Source organism: Enhydra lutris, unplaced genomic scaffold (assembly GCF_002288905.1).
Source record: "Enhydra lutris kenyoni isolate GAN:26980312 unplaced genomic scaffold, ASM228890v2 scaffoldscaffold30, whole genome shotgun sequence".
Taxonomy (NCBI): Eukaryota; Metazoa; Chordata; class Mammalia; order Carnivora; family Mustelidae; genus Enhydra; species Enhydra lutris.
This window is the reverse complement of record NW_019154114.1, coordinates 2,345,035-2,366,195: the sequence shown is the minus strand read 5'-3', so window position 1 is coordinate 2,366,195 and position 21,161 is coordinate 2,345,035. Positions and strand designations below refer to the sequence as shown.

The 21,161-nt window shown below is 40.7% G+C and overlaps 1 protein-coding gene across 1 annotated transcript in view; it reads left to right on the top strand.

Annotated features, from left to right (window-relative positions):
• LOC111152935 (cadherin 11) overlaps nt 1-21,161 on the top strand; it is a 147,550-nt gene that overhangs the window by 108,507 nt on the left and 17,882 nt on the right. Inside the window, exons 5-9 of the mRNA XM_022511679.1 lie at nt 1,524-1,643; nt 3,341-3,508; nt 7,853-8,040; nt 13,888-14,141; nt 20,558-20,694. Of these exons, the coding sequence (XP_022367387.1) occupies nt 1,524-1,643; nt 3,341-3,508; nt 7,853-8,040; nt 13,888-14,141; nt 20,558-20,694 (867 nt within the window). The remainder of the gene's footprint in view (nt 1-1,523; nt 1,644-3,340; nt 3,509-7,852; nt 8,041-13,887; nt 14,142-20,557; nt 20,695-21,161) is intronic.

The window sequence follows — 21,161 nt, the reverse complement described above, 5'->3', positions numbered from 1 at the left end:
CCTCCGGGAGCCCGCTGATGCTTCAGGCTGACACCCAGACCTTCTGTCACGGCTTATAAGAGTAGAATCTGCTCTCAGCGCTGTGGAGGTGGCCCTCGCCAGCCAGAGGAACCTAGGCAACCGGTCACGTCTTTCTCAGTTTTCATTTGATCATCTGTAAAAAGAGGATAATGTAAACTGCGTTGAGGGTTAAGTAAAATAGATGGAAAATACAAGGAGTCGTAATGGATTTAGTGGAGTTCCAGAAGCAAATGAAGCATAGAGATTTAATAATTTCCTTAGCTCAACCACGATAGTAGAGAATAGAGCCTACTCTCCTTTAGAAACCCCTGCTACCTCAAAGAGTGCCTGATTGTATGGAAAGAGTTCAGAAAAGTCGTTTGCATGAAATAATGAATTACATAAAAGTAATTAAGGAAAAGCAAGACTGACTTATACACCATATACAAGTCGCTGACAATCGTAAATTAAATGGTTGACAGAGGCTGTGTGAATGGGATCCCAAGCCCCCCACCCAGAACCTAGCCCCTGTGCCAAAAATGTCAGAGAAACCGTGGGTTTGGTTGGTTGCTGGATGGGCGTTAAACTCCTGACTCTGGTAATAATAATCCACTTTGCAAAATAGATGGTAACATTTCATACTTCTCACACCCAGTTTCTCAAAATGCAGTAGATGTAAACATGAGGAACTGAGGTAGGCTGGCAGAACACATGGAATGTGCCGGAAGCAGTGTCTGGAGCAGAAGCATTAAATGCCTTTTCTCTTCCTCTGGCCCCGCACCCCATTCTGCAGTCAGCACTGTGTGCCCTCAAGCCCTTGTGACCATCAGGGAAGAGAGGCTCTGCTAGGAGAAATGGAATTCCATCTTCCCTCCTTTCCCTGGTTCCTTCGGACCCACCGATGTCTATGGGTGGTTTCTGTTAAATGACTACCAGACCCGTTAGAGGTGGGAAGATGCAATTTTCATGTCACCAGGGAACGACATTCTGTACAATATTTATAGCCATAAATTAATTAAAATGTAGTATTAGGAGCTATTTTATTACATGCAAAGCAACAATAAAATGATGTATTTATTGCTCTGCTACAGATGGAAGACTGCTCTCTGTCCTTTTATGAAAAGCAATTCATCATCAATTATCCTTTATTATACTCTTTGGGAGGATTTTTATTTAATTATTTGATATACTGAACATCTCAATTGCATGGGTCTTAGAATGTTTTGCAGTAATGTTATTATTTTAACTACTAAGCATAGCACAATGTACTTGGAATTTAGAAAGTTCACTTTGAAGCTACGGGAGGTTTTTGTTTGCTTGTTTGTTTTTAAAGGAAGGCAAGTGGGAAGGAAGAAAAGGAGGAAGAGAAAAAGATTATTTTACATCTCAACCCCGGAAAAGCAAGCACGTTACATAGTTGTGGGGCTTTTCTTCGTTTTTAATTTTAAGGTGAAACTTCGTAAATTAGAATATAATTCAAAAAGCTGAGAGAGTGTTGCTAATGAATTTATTTCATTTTTAAGGGACATCGGTCATCCAGGTGACCGCTTCAGATGCCGATGATCCTACCTATGGAAACAGCGCCAAGTTAGTATACAGCATCCTGGAAGGACAGCCCTACTTTTCAGTAGAAGCACAGACAGGTAGCGTGCAATGTCGTTGTGATCCGTGACACACTGTGAGTGACCAGTCTGGCCCAACTTCCTAAACCAGTAGAATCTCAGTCTCCTCACCTATGAGAAAGGCCACCTCACAGGGTTGTTGAGAGGCATAGACGCTGTGTGTGCACGTGCCTGGGTGTGGTTAGTTTCCAATGAACCTTATTTATTATTGTTTTGGCCTGTGTGTCACCATGCCACAATAATAAATATAATCTTAAAATACAACTTTTATATTAAAATTGTATCTTAAAAGTCAATTAAATTTAAGAGCTTCTCTTAAAATACTTAAATTTTATCATAATTATCAACTAAGGATCCCAAGGAGGACACCATAGAACTTGAGGGCTGATTTGAAAACTGGAATTTCTCAAAGCTCACTTCGAAGCCCGCCATGCAGGGCGGTGGGAATGGGTGTTAATAATGTTCAAGTGTGTTTGGGACGTAGCACATTCCCTCCACTGTGCTTACAGATTCCCAACAGGCCTTATCCAGGAAGAAGGTTCTGCACGGTTCTTACAGGAAACAAATGGCAAACCAAAAGAGTGAAAAAATACAATCACCAAAACCAAAGGGTTTCACTTCATTTATTCCAAACTTTATTCCAGGATCCTTTTATTAGAATAAACACTGCAATCCTGTGAAAATTCTAGTCCACGATAATCCCCTAAACTACTTTCTTCTGCTTTTTCTATAATATGCCCCGTATATTTGAAAGATATTTACAAATAATCCACATTTGTTGGTATACTTAAATTTATTTGAAATATATATTAATATGTATACACAGAGCCTGTCAATCAGATATTTTGTCCATTTACTGGATATAATTTCCAGTGACCTACATAATTATTTATCTGTAGCCACTTTGCTTCAGACCATAACCTATGCAGCTTCTTGCTATGATTCCATCCAAGGCATTTGCTCTTTATCCTTTCCAGATTAACCAAGGATAAATGTGGGATTTCATCCAGATTTTTGCAATGTTAAACACTAGTGGAGGAATTCCCAGTTGCAACTTTCATTTTTCTCAAGGACTCCTAGTTAGAAATCATCAATTTGAACCTACCAAAGTATCTAACAGATCAGGAAAACAAGACTCAGTGTGTTCAAGGGTGTTGCTGAGAAATACAGACATCAGGGCTGAGAGACGGACAAGGGTGCTCTCTTTCTGTTTCCACTGTAAATGTTACCGCATCTGTAGAGAGGAAAAGCTTGCACATGTTCCCAAGAGATTCAAGTGAGCATGGTTTTCATACAGATGGTATGCTGATATCCAGAGATCATGTAGAATTCGTTCGCTTAGCACCGTTGTCAGTGATGGGTGACAGTACACTCTAAACGTTTGTATAAGCATTGTGTGTATTTTTAACTCATTTCGCTCACTCTTTTAAAATTTAATAATTCCATCTTAACATCTTGCATGGAATACATGCTACCTACTTTTAACCTAATATGAATTATATTAGGTTAAAGCCTAAGAATTGCATGCTGGGAACAGACGTTCAAAAGATTCTGCTAGCAATTTCAAAAATGTGGGTCTAGGCATGGGTCTCTTCGTGGATATCTGTGCAATGGGCCCTCAAATATTTCAGCCTTTAGGATTTTGAAGTGTCGTGCCCTTTTGTGTTTTAATGTTGTCATCAACGAATATATGTGATGTTCCCTGCTCGCCTGTCCAGGTATCATCAGAACGGCCCTTCCCAACATGGACAGGGAAGCCAAGGAGGAGTACCACGTGGTGATCCAGGCCAAGGACATGGGCGGACACATGGGTGGACTCTCAGGGACAACCAAAGTGACGATCACGCTGACTGATGTCAATGACAACCCACCAAAGTTTCCACAGAGTAAGTAGGCGGGCTTGGCTTGCACATTTTAATGGGGCCACAGACAGCCCTTCTCTGACCCCTTCCTGCTTTACTCAGCTTTCAAGAAGGAATCTGTAAGAATGGAGTCTCTTTATCATTCATGCAAAAAATGGAAACAAAAGCACTACAATAGCAACACAAAAAAAGTGAAGGTGCAGTAGACGTAGTCAGTGGAAAAGGAGATGTAAAAAGTTCTATGACCCTGGAAACAGAAAACCTATTTTGCTGGCTTTTTCACTAGATACTGGCTATGTAATCTAGTAATTCATTAACCTCTCTCTGTCTCAGTGTTCTCATTTCTAATCTGGAGGTAATGATAAAACTGAATAAGTTATCTTGCTTTAAAACAGACTGCCCCAAACTTTTGGGTTTAAAACAATAATAATAATTTTTGTCATGAGTCTGCAATTTGGGCAAAAACTTGGAGAAGACCCCTGTCTTTGTTTCTATAGCATCAGGTGAGGATGGCTTGCTGAGGCTGGAGGATCCATTTCCAAGGACGCTCACTTATGTGGCTGATGAGTTGGTCTTGGTTTCTCTCCATGGGTAGCTCATCAAGGATTGGCTCCGGTTCTGAAAGTGAGAGCCCCAAGGATATCAAGCAGAACCCGTATTACCTCTTGGGACCTAACTTTAGAAATCACGTGCCATCATCTCCACTGTAATCATAAGACTCCCCAAATTTAAGGAGAGTTCTTGTAGACCCCATTGTTCAATGGAAAGACAGTCAAAGTCATGTTGAAGCATTTGGGGTGGGAGAGATGGCTTTGACCATTTTTGGAGAATATAGTCTTCCACAGGTCTTAATTAATAAAATGTTGTTAGAACTAAGTAGGCTAGTTAAAACCTTATGGTATCTGGCATAAGTTGTTATAAGTTGTTATTATTAAGTTGTTATTATTATCTGGGGGATTGTGGTCGTTCTACAAAATTGATGATTGCTAAGGGAAATAAAAGAAATGATTTTGTAAGATTATTAATTATCATAATTACAACAACTACCATCATTTAATGAAGAGTTACTACTATGGAGTATCTCTATAAGAGCCTACATTTTACAGATAAAACTGGAGTCTGTGAACAGTATAATAAGTTGCCCAAAGAATGTAGCAAAGCCATCCCCAAAACAAAAAATATCCAGTTAAAAATAGGCAGGAAACAGGAACAGAAGACATACAGATCACCAATAGACACATGAAAAGATGCTCAACATCATCCACCATCTAGGAAACACAAATCAAAACCACAATGAAGTATCACCTTACATCTGTCAGAACACCTAAAATAAAAAAACACAAGAAACAGCAGGTACTGGTGAGGGTGTAGACAAAGGGGAACCCTCTTGCACTGTTGGTGGGAATGCAAACTGGTAAAACCACTGTGGAAAACAGTATGGAGGTTCCTCAAAAAACTAAAAATAGAACTATGCTGTGATCCAGTAACCGCACTCAGGGCATTTACCCCCCAAAATATAAAATCACTAACTCAAAGTGATACAAGCACCCCTATGTTTATAGCACTATTATTGGTCACTACAGTAGCCGAATTATGGAAGCAGCCTGAGTGTCCATCAATAGATGAATGGATAGAAAAATGTGGCACTCATATATACAATGGAATATTATGTAACCACAAAAAGAATGAATCTTGCCATTTGCACCAACATGGAAGGATCTACAGAGTGTAATGCTAAGTGAAATAACTCAGAGAAATACAAATACTGTATCATCTCACTCATGTGGAATTTAAGAAACAAAACAAACTAGTAAAAGAAAATAAAGAGAGGAACCAAGAAACAGACTCTCAAGTCTAGAGAACAAATTGATGGTTACCAGAGGGGAGGTGGGGGGAGGGGATGGCTGAAATAGGTGATGGAGATTAAAGACTGCACTTATCCTGATGAGCACTGAGTGATGTTCGGAATTGTTGAAACACTATATTGTACACTTAAAACTAATACAACACTGCATGTTGACTATACTGGAATTAAAATTAAAGATGTAATCAAATTAAAAGACAAAAAACAAAAAAAAATTAAAAATTAAAAAAAAAAACAACAAGAAAGTAGCAAAGCCAGAACTTGAACATAAATCTGTTTATATATATATAGATAGAGACAAAAGTACAATGTGTTGTAATGTTGCTGATGCTGCTAGTACTTGGGGGAATCATCGCTAGATTAGAAGAGTATCTGGTAGAGCTTGGGAGTTTATTGTCAGAGAGATGGCACTTTTTACAAACCGGGGAACAAGGCAGGGAAACAACTATGGTCCCAGGAAGGCACCACGATCATTCAGAGGAATCCAAAGACAAGGGTCTGTGCAAGGGAGATACTGAGATAGAATTACAAGGCAATAAACAGTTCTCATAGGGTCACAGACGAGATGAAGAAAGACTGCTTTACCTGGTCAGGCACAAGGTTCAGCACCCCCAATAAGCTTAAATCTCATATGGCATTCTAACAGACTACATGCTCCATTATCTACACTACAAATTTGTTTGGTTGGTGAAAGGAAAAAGCAAACAGGACTGTTAGCAGGGAGCCGTGAATGCCCTTGCTCACATGCGATGATATAGGAAAGTTCCATCACTTTGGTACAGATACTAATTTCGTTGGCATGAATTCAAATGAGTTTTGCAGAAAACCAGATCAGAACAGGTTTCTGTAAACCTTCCTGTGAATTGGTAGTTATCTTCTGAGACTTATCAACCAAGACTACACTTTCCACTTGTCTTTGACTATCAGGTTATGGTGTAATTAAGTAGCATATGGGTCAACCTGAAAGCATTCAAAACCACATTATATAGATCAATATAGACAAGAGTACTGAAACTGATAAAATTCATGGAAGGAAACCTAAAACTTATTTAAGTAATTTGTCCAAAACCACTCAACTTGGAAGTGGTAGGTTTGGAAAGGTTTGCAACCCTTGTTTCTCTGTCTTGTTTCACACAGAATATTTTTAAAATGTGAAAATGCAGATAAGATCATCCCAAATCCAGCTTCTCTACTGAAAACCTTCCAGTGGCTTCCACCAAGTTTAAACAAAACCTGAAGTCTTTCCTATCTCCTGCAATGACCTTTTTACATAGATGAGCCCTAGCCTACCTATGTACCCTCACCTTTTACAGAAAGCTCCAGCAGCACTCGATCTTGCTTCTGTATGTCTTCAGTACGTGCCCATTTCCGGGTTTTTGCCATTTGTTTTTTGCTTTGTCTGTAATTTTTATCCCCAGAGATTCACATGATTGATTGCTAACTCCCTTCAAGGGAGTTCAGATGCCTTCCTCTGAGAGATGTCTTCTCTGACCAACTAATTCTAAATCAATCTCAATTCTCTTTCTTTCTTCTTCTCACACAGACACAAGTGTACACACTCAAACACACACATCACACATTCATATACACACTCACACATGCATATGCATACCAGACACTCACACACACCCAGACATGCATTCACACATGCACCAGCCCCCTCAAAAAACCATCATACACTCACACACAGGCACACACTGTCTCATTACCCTCTACCGCTTACACTACTTTATTTTTCTCCCTGGCAATGATATAGATAGATAGATATACATTTGCTTCTTTTCCTCTTCAGTGTGCCTCAGTAAGGGAAGAAACTTGACGATTTCATTCACCACTGAGTCTCCAAGGGCTAGAGCTGCACCTGGCATGCATCAGGTTCCCAGTAAATATTAAATAAATATATATGGACAGCCCACACTGTGGGAAACTTTCCCGATAAGGCAGTGTTTATTGATCAAACAGTGAAGGAGATGATGTAAGAGGAAAGTCAACTAGAGAGTTAGAAGAGTCATAGCCTTGAAGAATAAAATTTGCTTTTGATTTTTTAAAAAATATGGAGCTATGAGTTTTGTTTTGTTTTGCTTTTTAAAGAGAAGGATGTGTTTCTGGGTACCTAGACGTGCCTTGAAATTAACTTGTGGACCATCCTGAAGACAAGAAAAGAAGTCTTTGCTCTTTGAACATATAAAGACATACACGGTCCTCCATCACTTCCTGATGGGAAATGCAGCTGAGTATTGTTTTCCTTTCTCACATGTGGCAGGTGACCCCACCACATCACCCTGGACCCCGACACTGTTTCATCCTCCTTTGTAGAACACATTTCTTTGACAAGCAGTCCGTGTGGGATCTTCCTTCCCATCCATTCACTTCTTTCATGTTTTCAATCAATAGAGAGTTCAATTTCAAACCCTTTGAGAAATTTATTGGGATTCAATGAAATCTAAAGTCATACCAGCGGCCAAATAAAAGAGAAAATAAAAATAGATGTCTTCTTCTTCTAGGCGTATACCAGATGTCTGTGTCAGAAGCGGCTGTCCCCGGGGAGGAAGTAGGAAGAGTAAAGGCAAAAGACCCAGACATTGGAGAAAATGGCTTAGTCACATACAATATTGTTGATGGAGACGGTATGGACTTGTTTGAGATCACAACGGACTATGAGACACAGGAGGGTGTGGTCAAACTGAAAAAGGTGAGTTAGAGTGAGGACGCAGGTGTGTGAGCGGGCCAGCCAGCCCTGCCAAGGCAACACGGCAGGGAACACAGAGTGGAGGCTGAGAAACGAGAATATGGACAAATGGGGGCTGACGCGATACTGCAATTCACCTCCCAGTTCTGGGCCATAACAGAACTATATCCCCTTCTGTTACTGCAGAGGGAGCTAACAAAGGGGCTGTGGCTGCTGCCAGCTGCCTGGGAGTTTTTCTGTGATTTGGCACCATTTTCACACAGAAGGGTAGATAGCTAGATAAATCTAGATTTTGGACAAACAGCCCTGGGCACATAAGGGGTTCCTCCTTTGACTCTGCCAAGCTAACTCTGTTCATACTGGCGGCTCAGAGGCATTTCCCATCTGAAGCATCCAGGGGCCATGGCCTTGCTGGGCCCTCTGTGAAACTGGAGCCAATCCTCTGCTTGATTTTCTCTCAAAATTGAGCCTGAGAAACAGCAGCGATGGACCTTCCCCCACAGTCAGCTGAATGGTCCCTAAAAATGTGTCTTGGAATTGATTCACAGCAAAGAGGAGTTTATTGTTTGTCCTCATTTTATTTTAAAAATCTAAAATGTACTCAGCACTCAATATCAGCTAAATGAAGTCTGTGCATCTTACAAACATTTATTCTTCAAGAAAAATCATATAAAGTAGATAGTATTGTCCCCATGGGCAATAGTACCTCAATTTAATTATGAGGAGCCTGGGACTCAGACGGATTAAATAATTTGATCCTATCATAGTCACACAGCTAGCAGGTCATGGACATGAAATTCAGACCTAGGGCATTCCAGAACAACGTCCTACTCGAGACATTTTGGAAACAGCTGGGCCAGAAAAGGATTATAAAGAAGCCAGATAAGATTCAGTTTCAAGTGAAGAAATAGTTACGATATTTTCTAAAATGGTTTTTCCCCCCTGATTTACCACTTGAGAAATCAAGTGGTAAAGATAGAAACCACCTCTCTATCATCAAAGTGTATGGAGCATTAAATCTGAATTAGATGATGGGATTACCTTGGTTTTAATCAAGCATTCATTTTCAACTTGGTTTTGTAGCATGAATATTAAGCTCCTTGGTGTGATGGGAAAGATTGGACTGTAACACTGATAAAAAATTAATTTAGAGAATCAATAAAGAGGCCAGTAGCTGGAGAGCAGGCAGGAGTAGGGTCGGGGAAATTCCCGGAGGAATCTTTTAGTTAGGGAATCGGGGAGAGATGTGCTCTCGGAAGCTGACTTTTCGCAATACTTGCAAACACTCTTGGGTTTGGGGGATATTCTATGGGACACAAAACAAAGAGAAGACAGAAGGTGACTCTTTTGTAAAAGAATATGGAGGTTGAGGTGAACTTTGGATACTTGGAAAAGTCAACATTAGTGACAAAGAACTAGTGGCTGTGGCAGCCTAATCATCGACCATAGAGGGCTGGGGCAATCCCTCCCTCTGGTTTTCCTCTAGAAAAGTAGCTGAGTGACTTGGGTGTTAGCACAGAGCTGTCAACTTCCCTTGTTAATTAATATTACTATCCCTTCTGCTTGACACTGATATATGAGCATTGACATCAGCAATTCCTGCCTCCCACCATTTGCTGTTCAAGTAATTGGGTGGTTGGTTATGCTAAGGTTGTCACCTGTTTTCAATGTATTCAGGGTATAAACACGTACTGTGTCTCTAAGATCCTGAAACATTTAAATCACCCCATGGAACTCACACATCACAAATGAGCTCTCTGCATATGATTAATTTGCACATTTCCCCCCAATTCAGTGTGTTTATTCCAGGCAAAGGAATAATTTTCTATAAAGCACTGAAGTCTAGGTTTAGGGTACAGTATGATGTTATTTCATTGGTAAAATAATATTTGCTGGAACTTGTGGCACAAAGTTCCAAATGTCCACCAGGAAAGAAAAGAATTTGAGGGGTCAATGTAACTGTATAAAATGATGGAGCCTATGGAAGTCATTATACATGATTTAATAATATAAGAGAGTACAAAGAGAGATCATGGATGTATTTTTCTCTTAAAATATTCTTTAATATGGTATTTTTACTCATTTCTTAATTCATTCACCCATTTTTCTACCAAGAGTTATTGAGATCTTATTCTTTTAAGCAGGCCCCTTGTGAGAGGCTGGACAACTAAAGTTGAAGAGACAGAGTCCTGGCTATAGGGAGGTCACAATTTAACAGGACGGTTAAGTGAAAAGATAGTTGAAATAGAGTAGGTTTTCTCAGCCTGGGTGTATTAACATTTCAGGACCAATGCTTCTTTGTTGTCCTGGGCTGTTCTGGGCATGGTAGGAAGGTAAGCGGCATCCCAGGCCTCCCCTTGCTAGATGTAAGCACACAGACTAGTGCCCCCCAACTGTTGTGATGATTTAAAAATAGCTCTACACGTTGTCTCATATCCCTGGCGTGAGGTAGAGCAAAATCGCTCCCCAGTTGAGAACCAACTGTAATAAAGTGTGATAAAATCTATGAATATGGGTCATGAATGACTTTTTATACAAGTAAGAATTTACTCCTAGAGAAGTAGGAGTTTACCAGATAGATAAGGAGAGGAAGCACGTCTCCCCCCCACCCCCGCCCAATAAAAAAAGAGCACTCCTGAGGGTTTGGTACTGTTAAAAAACAGGACACATTTAAGAAACTTGAGTAAGTTCAGTCTTGAGAGTTTGGGCTGGATACTGTGGGACAAGTAGAAACACTGTTGTTGGAACCCAAGAGAGAGATTACAAAGAAATGAAGAAGGCAGAACAGGTTAGGGTGAAGAATTTAAGAGATATTTAGGAGGTAGAGTCATTCATGTATCAAATAGCTTAGGAAGCAATAAATATTTCTTGAGTATTAATTGTGTCAGACACCGTAAGTGTCCGGGGTGTAATGGTACATAAGAGAAAACCTGCCTTCAGGATATCCAGACAGTGTCTATGTGGTTAGCTGAAGAACCAGTGCGAAATAAAAATGAAACATGTTGGTGGCTTGGTGGACTTGGGGAGGAAAATCCAATCTGTTCATTGCAACGCCTTTGGATCAAGTGGGTTGCTATTTATGGCACAGAGATCCTGGCGTGGTTTCTGAGCTGTTTCCTTTCTACCAAATAAACTCCTTGTAAAGCAGTGTGAGAGCAGCATTAGAAGACATTTTAAATATCTCCTATTTTAATAAAACTATTTTTATGTCTGAGTATTTTTTTTTATATTCTTTGTCCACATGTATATACATACTGGTATATAACATTTGACACAGTTGCAATCATAGAGTAATCTGATTTGTTAACTTAATGTCACATCATAAACATTTTACATGCTGTTATATAATATACATAATCATTTTTAATGACTACATAACATCCCATCCTATTGATGGACCATTATTTCCTTAATAAAATCTCACAGTTGGATCTGGTGTTTTGTGTGTATGTTTCCCCTGATTAGATATAACACTTTATTATATCTGACAAACACCTTGCACTTTTGAATATTGTTTGTGTTGGTTTTCTGTTGAATTAATCCCTCAAGGAGAATTCTCAGAGGTGGGATTAGTAAACTAGGGGGTATTAAGATTTTTATGGTTTATGTAGTGTGTTGCCTCATTTAGCTTTATTTCAACTACTCATAACATGGATATAAATGTTCATCGGGGAAACTACCTTAAATCATTTTTTGGAAAGAGTCAAGGTATAAATCGTAGGTCAATGCGGAAAGGTCGTTCATCCAACAGCTCAGTCCCGCATTCACTCAAAACAATCGGTGTAGATGCTCACTTGTTACAGTCAGTCCTGGGGAACGGGAAAGCAAAGATCAACCAGACTCAGCAGAGTCCTTTGGGATGCTCCCTCCCTCCCCTGTCACCCTGCCACCTTCCTAGTAGGGGTGAGAATAAGAGACTGCAAAAGGGCAGCTCGGGGAAATTGACTCCACAAGGCAGTGAGGATTGGGCTGACCACTTGAAGACTTAGTCAAATCCCACCAAACTAGGAAAGGGCATTGCAGACAAATGTTTGCAAAGATCTGAGGAGTTTTGCTTGGAACCCGGAAAGTATCAGTTGGACTGCAGCATGACTACCATAGCCTCAACATCAACAGTGCTGTCCACTGGGAACTGTCCATGGCTCTGGGCTCTGGGTCCCTAGCCATATGCCTACATCAAGCTCAAAAAGTTCTGCTCTGAGAGCATCACCGGGCTACCTGAGATTAGAAAGTCTCTCCTTACCTGCTCTCAGAACTGTTACATACCAGTTGTTTAGGTTGCCTAATAATTGGAGATGTTTGAGATATCGCAGCAGCCTCATACCCACAGCCCATAAATAACATTCCTTTCTGCTGCTCAGTAAGCCAGAGAAGGATAAAGGAGTTGCTGAGTCCCAGAAGGGTGGATTGGCCATGTCCGATTTTCCTTCAAGAAGAAGAGTGTTCCCTGAGTCTGGGGTGCTGGGGAGGGAAGATGACAGAAAAACTGTGAATGTGTTTCTCCTTCCTGATTGGAATCATCCTTAGTTTTGAGCTTTGTAGAATTAGGTCAGGACTAAACCCCGTGATTAGAAGCCCATTCACAGGAAGAGTGTGCCAAGCAGTTCACAACAGCATGGCAGGCAGATGCTAACCTTAAAAGACCCAACTCTTTCCAAACATTTGGTAGTTCAGCATCCTCCTAAGTGCTAATTAGAAAGTTCTGTTTCCTAGGCATCCAGACTTGTTTCCCTGCCCGAGTTGTACTTTTCACCTTTGGCTGATTGACTCACTGTGCCTCTTCTCATCCAGAAACACAGTGTTTACCATCAATTTCTCAATAACTACAGTCACTCAGATATGACTTCTCAATTTTTCTTGAATCTGTGTGAAATCTATACTGTTGATACTTTTTTTTCTTAAAGTGGGATTCTTTTAAACATATATGCATTCTTTTAACAGGGAAGCATTATTCTCACTGTCCTATATCACTTGCCATAAATGGAAGGTAACCTAGAAATGCATGCAATCAAACAAAATGATGTCATTACATTCTAGCTAGACAGTTGTATCACAGTCTCTCAAAAGGAGATTAGGAAGCATAATGTATATGTTAAAAAGTAGCACTATACTGAGGTATACTGATGTATCCTTGAGCTGTTTGGTAACCGAAGAGTTAGAAAAGGAATACTAGTGTCGATACGTAATTTAATAAGTAAGTTAATGTCATTCAACAAATCCATCCACCAAAGTTACCCATAAACTACCTGAAGTCCTCTTAAGCGCCCCTGTTAGTCAGGGTCCCAGACTTTGGGAAATGCTACATGGTTGGAAAATTAAAAATTAGTCTCTCAGTACAATTAAGCCAACTGTGTGTGTGTGTGTGTGTGTGTGTGTGTGTGTGTGTCTGTGTGTCTGTGTGTCTGTGTGTGTAAGAGAACGGTCATCTAACAAGACATACTTGTGCTGAAATTCAGTGGGTTATTTTTATTACCAAGATTCTTAGCACTTTACAGAATGGACTACATCATTTACTTTTGTAGTGTTTTAATTCCTCTCCTTAGATGATTTTAGTGAGTGATTTGGGCAGCCTTCGTGTTGTTATTATAGAATGAAGTTCATTTTCAATGATGTGGTCTTTCTGTGTCTGTTGTGCTCCTGGAATTACCCATAGAGCACAGTCCAGTTTTCAGCAATTGATTTGTCTGATTTTCTGACCAAATGGCTCAGGTAATTGGATATTGAATAGATACTGATTTTCTCCCTTTGAGGAGCTATTCACTCTGCCCTGTAAAACAATCCGGTTTTTCTCCACCGTGATTTTTTTTTCAAGGAACCAGTTGTCAGTCTTCTTTTCTTCTTTCTTGCCAGCCCGTAGATTTTGAAACCAAAAGAGCATACAGCTTGAAGGTAGAGGCAGCCAATGTGCACATCGACCCAAAGTTCATCAGCAACGGGCCTTTCAAGGACACAGTGACGGTGAAGATTGCAGTGGAAGACGCTGATGAGCCCCCCATGTTCTTGGCCCCAAGTTACATCCATGAAGTCCAAGAAAATGCAGCCGCTGGCACGGTGGTTGGGAGAGTGCATGCCAAAGACCCCGATGCTGCCAACAGCCCGATAAGGTACAGATATTTATTTAAAAGCCTGGATGAAGAATTTTTGAGGCAAGAGGTTTTAGGAAAGCCCTGAGGGAAGCACATCCTTTACTTTCAAAAAGGGTCCAAGATGATCTGGTTCAAGGCAGTGTAAACAAGATTAAGATGTAAAAGATGGGAGTTTGACTGCATCTCTGCCATTAACTCTTTGGTTTGGCTTGTTCAAACTACCTAATTTTGTCTCAGCAGGTTTTCCAATGTGTACTAAGTGAGGCAGCTCTCAATGGGGCCTATCTCAGGGAGCTGTGCTGAAGTAGGAATAAGGATTATGAAGTAATTATTGTAATTATAATTTATTGAACACTCTTCTATGCTCCAGTTACTCTATTATATGTGTTAGACGTGGGATCTAATGTATCCTGTCAACTTTATTTCATAGGAATTATTTTTGCTTAAATTGAGGGGATATGGGGTCTCCATGGTGCAAAGTGGCTTGGCCAGTGACACAGCCCATGAATAGGGAGCTAGGAGAGCAAGCTCTGTCTATCTAAAGGCTACCGAGAACTTTGAAGAGATAACAATGGGCCACACAAATTTAGGCTTCATTTATTATTAAGAATCTATCTTTGTAACTTAAAATAGCTACCTACAAAAGTGATTCAGAACCCTGCCTCCTCCTCACCCCGGGGAGGGCCTTTGGGCCCCTGGCCCAACGTGTGTTAATGACTGAGGAGGCTGATGAGGAAGAGGACGGAGATGAGAAGGGAGGAAGACAGCCAGAGAAGGCTGGTCACACGTCAGAGATGCAGAAGGGATGAGTGCACAGCTGCCTGGAACCTGCCCCAGGCTTGGCTTCCAGCAGGTTTTTATTTGTAAATGGCCCTTCCACTGATTTCTTTTCTTTTCTTTTCTTTTTTTTAGAGATTTAGTTATTTATTTGAGAGAGAGAGAGAGCCAGAGAGATGGGAGGAAGGGCCAACAGAGATGAACAAGCAGACTCTGCACTGAGTGGGGAGCCCAATGCAGGGCTTGATCCCACAGCCCCGAGACTGTGACCAGAGCCAAAATCAAGAGTCAGACACTTAACCGACTGAGCCACCAGGAGCCCCACACTGATTCTTATCTCCCTGGACTGCTTCCTCTGCCTCCTCCTGGTCTCCTTGCCTCCAGTGTCTCACCCACCTGTCTGTTGTCCTACAGCCAGACAGCATTTTTAAGCACACCCCCAAACATCATAGCGGACTTCGGACTTCAGTCATCAGTGATCAAAGCGTTCCCCCTTGCAGCTCCCTCCAGAATAATCCCAACCCTCTTATTTAGTGTCAGGCTCTTCTTGGAGCCTCTCCACCCGGATTCCTGCTGTGCCCTGCTCATCTCTTCCCTTTTTGGTCTACTTTGGCATCAGACTCTGAGTGGCAGCTAAACTGGACCACTTCCTATTCTTTGAAGCAGAACCTACTCTCTCCTGATTCCTGACCTTCGCATGTTCTTCCTCCCCAGGGGAGCCCTGCTCCCCTTTCCTTCAGACCTGCCACATGGTACCCATGTCTCCCGCCTCCACTTGGGTGTCACCTTCCCTCAAAACCCTTCCAGGGCACCCTACTGATGGTTCAGATGCAGGTTCCACCTCACAGAGCTCAGCACACAAAATCACAGTGACTCTTTAGGTTATGCGTTGTCCTTGGCACACTCAAAGAGCGTCAGGGACTGTCTGGTTCCAGGGTTGATAAGCTAGAGCCCACAGGAAAAACCCAGCTGCCAGCTGCATTTTGAGGAATCTCTATTCAGTTTTTCATAATGGCTCTATCTTGAAGAGGTATCTGCACTGCCATGTTCATTGGTGCACTATTGCCAATAGCCAAGACATGGAAACAGCTTCAGTATCCATCAATGGATGAATGGATAAAGAAAATATGATGTATATGGGTGTGTGTACATGTATATATAGATTATAAATATATATATGCTTAATATATATTTATATATACACATATATGTATCTGTGTATATATGTGTGTGTATATACATGTATAGATAGGTTATAAATTAGGCTTAAAAAGACAAGGGGATCCTATCATTTGTGATAATTTAGATGAATTTGGTAGATATTCTGCTAAAAAAAAAAATAAGTCAGACCCAGAAAGACATACATAGCATGATACTACTTATATGTGGAATCTAAAAAAATGTGAAACTTTGAGAAACAGAGAACAGAATGGTGCCTTCAGGGTAGTTGCCACTAGGGGGTGTGGAAATGGGTAGATACAGGTCATAGGGTACAAATTCCAGTTATAAAATGAATAAGTTCCAGAGATCTAATATACAGCCTGTTAACTATATTTTAAAATGTATACTTGTAGTTTGCAAAGAGAATCCATCTTAAGTGTTCTCAACACACACACAGAAAATGGTAACATGAGAAGTGATGAATATATTAATTAGCTTGCCCATGGTAATCATTACACAAAGTATACTATCAAAACACGATATTGGGGTGGCTCAGTGGGTTAAAGCCTCTGCCTTCGGCTCAGGTTATGATCCCAGGGTCCTGGGATCAAGTCCCGCATCGGGCTCTCTGCTCAGCAGGGAGCCTGCTTCCTCCTCTCTCTCTGCCTGCCTCTCTGCCTACTTGCGATCTCTGTCAAATAAATAAATAAAATCTTTAAAAAAAAAAAAAACACGATATTGTATACATTATATATAGACCTTTTATTATTTGTCAATCATACCTCAGTAAAGCTGGAGGAAAAAAGTAAACAAATCTGGCATGAAAAAAAAAAATTGCCGTGAACAATGGAGTTTTTCTGTTGACACCGTAGAAACTGCGGAAAGGCCTGGAGGAAGACCGGAAGGAAAATGTTGTTAATTGCCTTTAAATCCTTGAATGTTCTCTTTTGGGAGAAAGGAAGAGAATTGCCCTTAATGGGCATCTTCTCAGCCCAAGACAATGGGTTGCATTAAGTTATTGAAACCAATCCTCAGACATCCTTTGATACTATGACTGCTTTGGATGCAATAGATGGAAATACTGAGTCTCAAAGGGGTGAAATGCATCTTTCAAAGTCGCACAGCCAGTTGAGTATTGAAGACTGGACTTCGGTCCAGATCCGCCTTCAGTCCAGTTTGAGCCTCTTACTCTAGCCCAACAGTCACCAATGAAAAATTTCCCAAGAAGGTTTGAGTACAGTGTTCTCGCTATGCAGGAGGAAACATTGTATAGTGACTGAGGGTCGGTGTAACAACACCTTTAAACTACTCAAAACTGTCCACGCTATAGATTTTAAATGAGTTAACTTAGAATATCTAGGTACATTAGCAACGCTTTGGGAGAGTGATGACGTAAAAACACTTGAAACAACTGCTCATTTCCTCTGTGCCTCATGCCTCCGGAATCCACATCTGCGATTGGTTATTTGGGTCATGTTTTCAGTGGTAGCTGTTCTGTGCATGTAGGCAATTTCCGTGTCTATAATTATCCAAAGATGCTCAGTACCGCCCTTGAACCCCCCCTTACCCACTCAGTCCTTGTTCCCCAAACAAATTATAGAACATTCAAATCTTTTATGATGTTTGCCTCCTGTCCTGCTGTCCCCTCTACCTAAATTTCCCGTTTATCTTTGCTGGGACAAGAACCTGTGTCCTTGGACATGTGGTTAGGACACGGTATTGTCAACCAGACTCTTAGCTACATAGAAATTTTGCAGATCTTTCTTCTCAGACTCCATAGCATGAGATACACTTTTGCTCACCGTTGGCTTTTGGAGATATCCTCTCTTCTTAGCTACCTTGGCAGTAATCTGTTCATGCCTGAGACAGCAGCACCCTGGGGTTTTCACCAGTCTTTGATCCTTGGCCAGGCAGTGGGGGCTCCCTGAGATGCAACCTTTTGACTTGGACCTTTCTCTCTGCCTGTCCCCTCATGTACAGCATTCCTACACATGCATGACTGAATTGAATTAACGCTCCCGATTCTCCACCTCAGGGCTGATCTTTCTCCGTATTTCTACTCTGTACCTAGTCTGCTGTCTGCTGTGAATTTTCACACGCTTGTTTTTCTCCTTCACTGGCTCACTCATTTTTTAAAAAATTATTTTTGAGCTCATATTTATTGTGACACCCTTAAAAACATTAAAAAAAAAAATAAGTAAACCTGACTCCACATTGATTCTGTGAAACCTGAAGTAGAGCTGACTTGTTAGTCTCTTAGCGTGGCAGCATATCCCTCGTGGAATTCTGCCCTCTCCTTGCTAAGCTGCCTTTGTTTTTGCGTTTCTCAATGTCGCCTTCTCTGACACTCAGGTGAGGAACTCTCTAGGACTCTCCCAGCCTCCTGCCAGTGCTCTCTTCATCACACAGTCTTCTGTCCCCGCTCTCACTCCTACACCACCAGCTCCTGGACCATCACCTCATTGAGAGCCTAACCACGTCCCTGCCCGTCCTCTGCTCTCTCTCTTGCTTAGACCACCTTGCCCACCCCATGGCAGATTCCATTTATTTGTTCCTCTGATCAAAAACCTTCTGTAAGTTTTCACTGGCTGTAGGATGAAGGTCATACTCTGTAGATTGACATTTGAGAACTTCCGTGATCTGTCCACAGCAAGTGACAGCAGCAACAAGAAAGAGAAGAGCAACCATGATTTGTTGTGCTGTCTACAGTGTGTGAGGTGCTAGGTTATGTATCTTATCCTGTATCATCATTTCATGTAATTCTGTAATTCTTATAGATAAACTTAAACTCTAGGTACTGTTAATATTCCCATTAAAGAGATAAGTCAGTTGAGGTTCAAAGAACTGAAGTGGCTTTTCCAACATCACCGAGCTTATATGTACTGGAGCATGAACTTTTATCTAGGACTTTACAAAACCAAAATTCATGCCCTTTGCTTCCAGAAAACAGCAATTTGCATTGTTAATTATCCTTCTCCCTGTGAGTATGTCTTGTCATGCCAACTAGATAGTAAACTCCCTGGTAGCAGGGGGAAAAGAAATTCTGTTATTTTTGCTTCCTTTTCACAGAGGGGTATGTGCTGAAGGCTATGTTACTGAGCCTCTCTGACATTTATGAGGGGTAAATGGTTTATCTTCAGTTTCCTGACTGGGGCGGGGGATTCATCATTCCATTCCCGTAGGGAGCTTCAGTGTCTAATGACATCATAGACGAGCTCTTGTCTTTTATACTGTGAAGTGCAGCTCCATGTGGGAGACTTCTGTGGAAACACCATGATCTAGAATTGGAAGATCCGGATTCTAGCACTGGCTCCCCCAGAAACTATAGATAATCGGCCATTTGCAAATCCCATCATTTGTAAATTGAAGGGATTAAAATACCTGACGTCCATGGTCTTTGCCACCGATAATATATCTTGGCTTTTATGACCCTTGATGAAGGCCTTCAGACATAGGTATTCTGTAAACTTTAGAAAAGCACAGCCAAGCCCTCCAAGAGCAGGAAACCACCCAGTAAACTTAGGAAGCCCAGTATAACTCCCAGAGTTAACTTAACCACCTTCGCTCTTCATTTGGAGACAGTTATGGCAGAGTGAAAAGGAAAGGGACTTTGGAAGTCAACAGACTTATTAAAGCCAGGACTCCAGTTCTTAAAATTCCAGGTATCCTGGGCAAGATATGTTAACTTACCACACCTCAATGTAGGCCATTCTTCTTGTTCCATTCCCTCCTCCCTTTACCATAAATATAATCCAGTAATATTCTGGAAATTATTTTGTCTTTTATTAGAAAAAAGCAAATTTTCTAGTGGACAGGAGTAGCTAAAACTTTCTAGCTATGCTATTAGGCACAGCCCGTTATGAAAGTGTGTGGAGAACGTTCTACAAATGATTGACCAAGCCCGCTTTTCATGTCCACCATGGAATTCAGAATGATGCTCCCTGGGAACCCCTAAAACCAAATAAATTAAACTAAATAAATTCATTCATCAAAACAGAGTTAGCATTTTTCTTTAAATAAAGACAAAACTGATTTTTTTAGGACCATAAATGATCCTTCATGATAAATTTAGATAAACTTAAAACTGTTTAATATTTAATATTGTAAAAATCTAATAAAGGTCTGATACATTTGTGACTTTCTCAGTAGTTTGGGAGCAAGGCAGTCCCACTTCCCAAATGCAATTTCATAAATATTCAGATGGTGGGTGATTGTAGTAAATATGAAGAAATATGCAACATGTCATTACGCTTCTCAATCAAATATATGCTAAACAGCTCTTTCATTCATTGTACTGAATAAAGAATTCCAATGTGGCAAAATGATTTCTATAAAAGATTCATGTATGAAGTTAAAAAAGTAAATTTGATTAAAAAGGAAACCTAGCTCAAGCATTTCATTGAAAAAGTTGTTTTAAATATAGCATGGAGAAAATATTCAAATATTAAGCTGCTCGGAATGTCTCTGTCTAATTGCCTCATTTACATTCTGCTTAGGTATTCCATCGATCGTCACACTGACCTCGACAGGTTTTTCACTATCAATCCAGAGGACGGTTTTATTAAAACCACAAAACCTTTGGACAGAGAGGAAACCGCCTGGCTCAACATATCCGTTTTTGCAGCAGAAATCCGTAAGTATTCTCCTAAGGGTTTTGATTCTACTTTACCAAATTTTATTCCATCAGACTCTCTATATATTCTGGAAAATGACAGACAGCTGAGATCGAATATATTTTTTCAGTCTTAAGCATATTTTTTCCAAACTTCAAAATTTATTCCTGGTTCTCTATCAAAGACGGCATATAAACACGTTGAGATATTTTCTTTCTTTCTTTCTTTCTTTTTTTTTTTTTTTTGGTAGAACTGGGTATAGTCTTGGCATGTGAGTTGATAGCCCTCAGTAGCTTGGAGCTCATAGCCATCACCAAAGGATTCCCCACTTAATGCTGTCACTCAGGATTGTTTAAACCCAGAGCAGCAGAACCCTTAGACAAGATTTGTAGATGCTTATTTATCTATAGACCAGCCGTGCTCAAGCTGGCTCACACACTGGAATGTCGCGAAGGGCTTGTATTTACTGTCCGAATTCCCTTCTTTC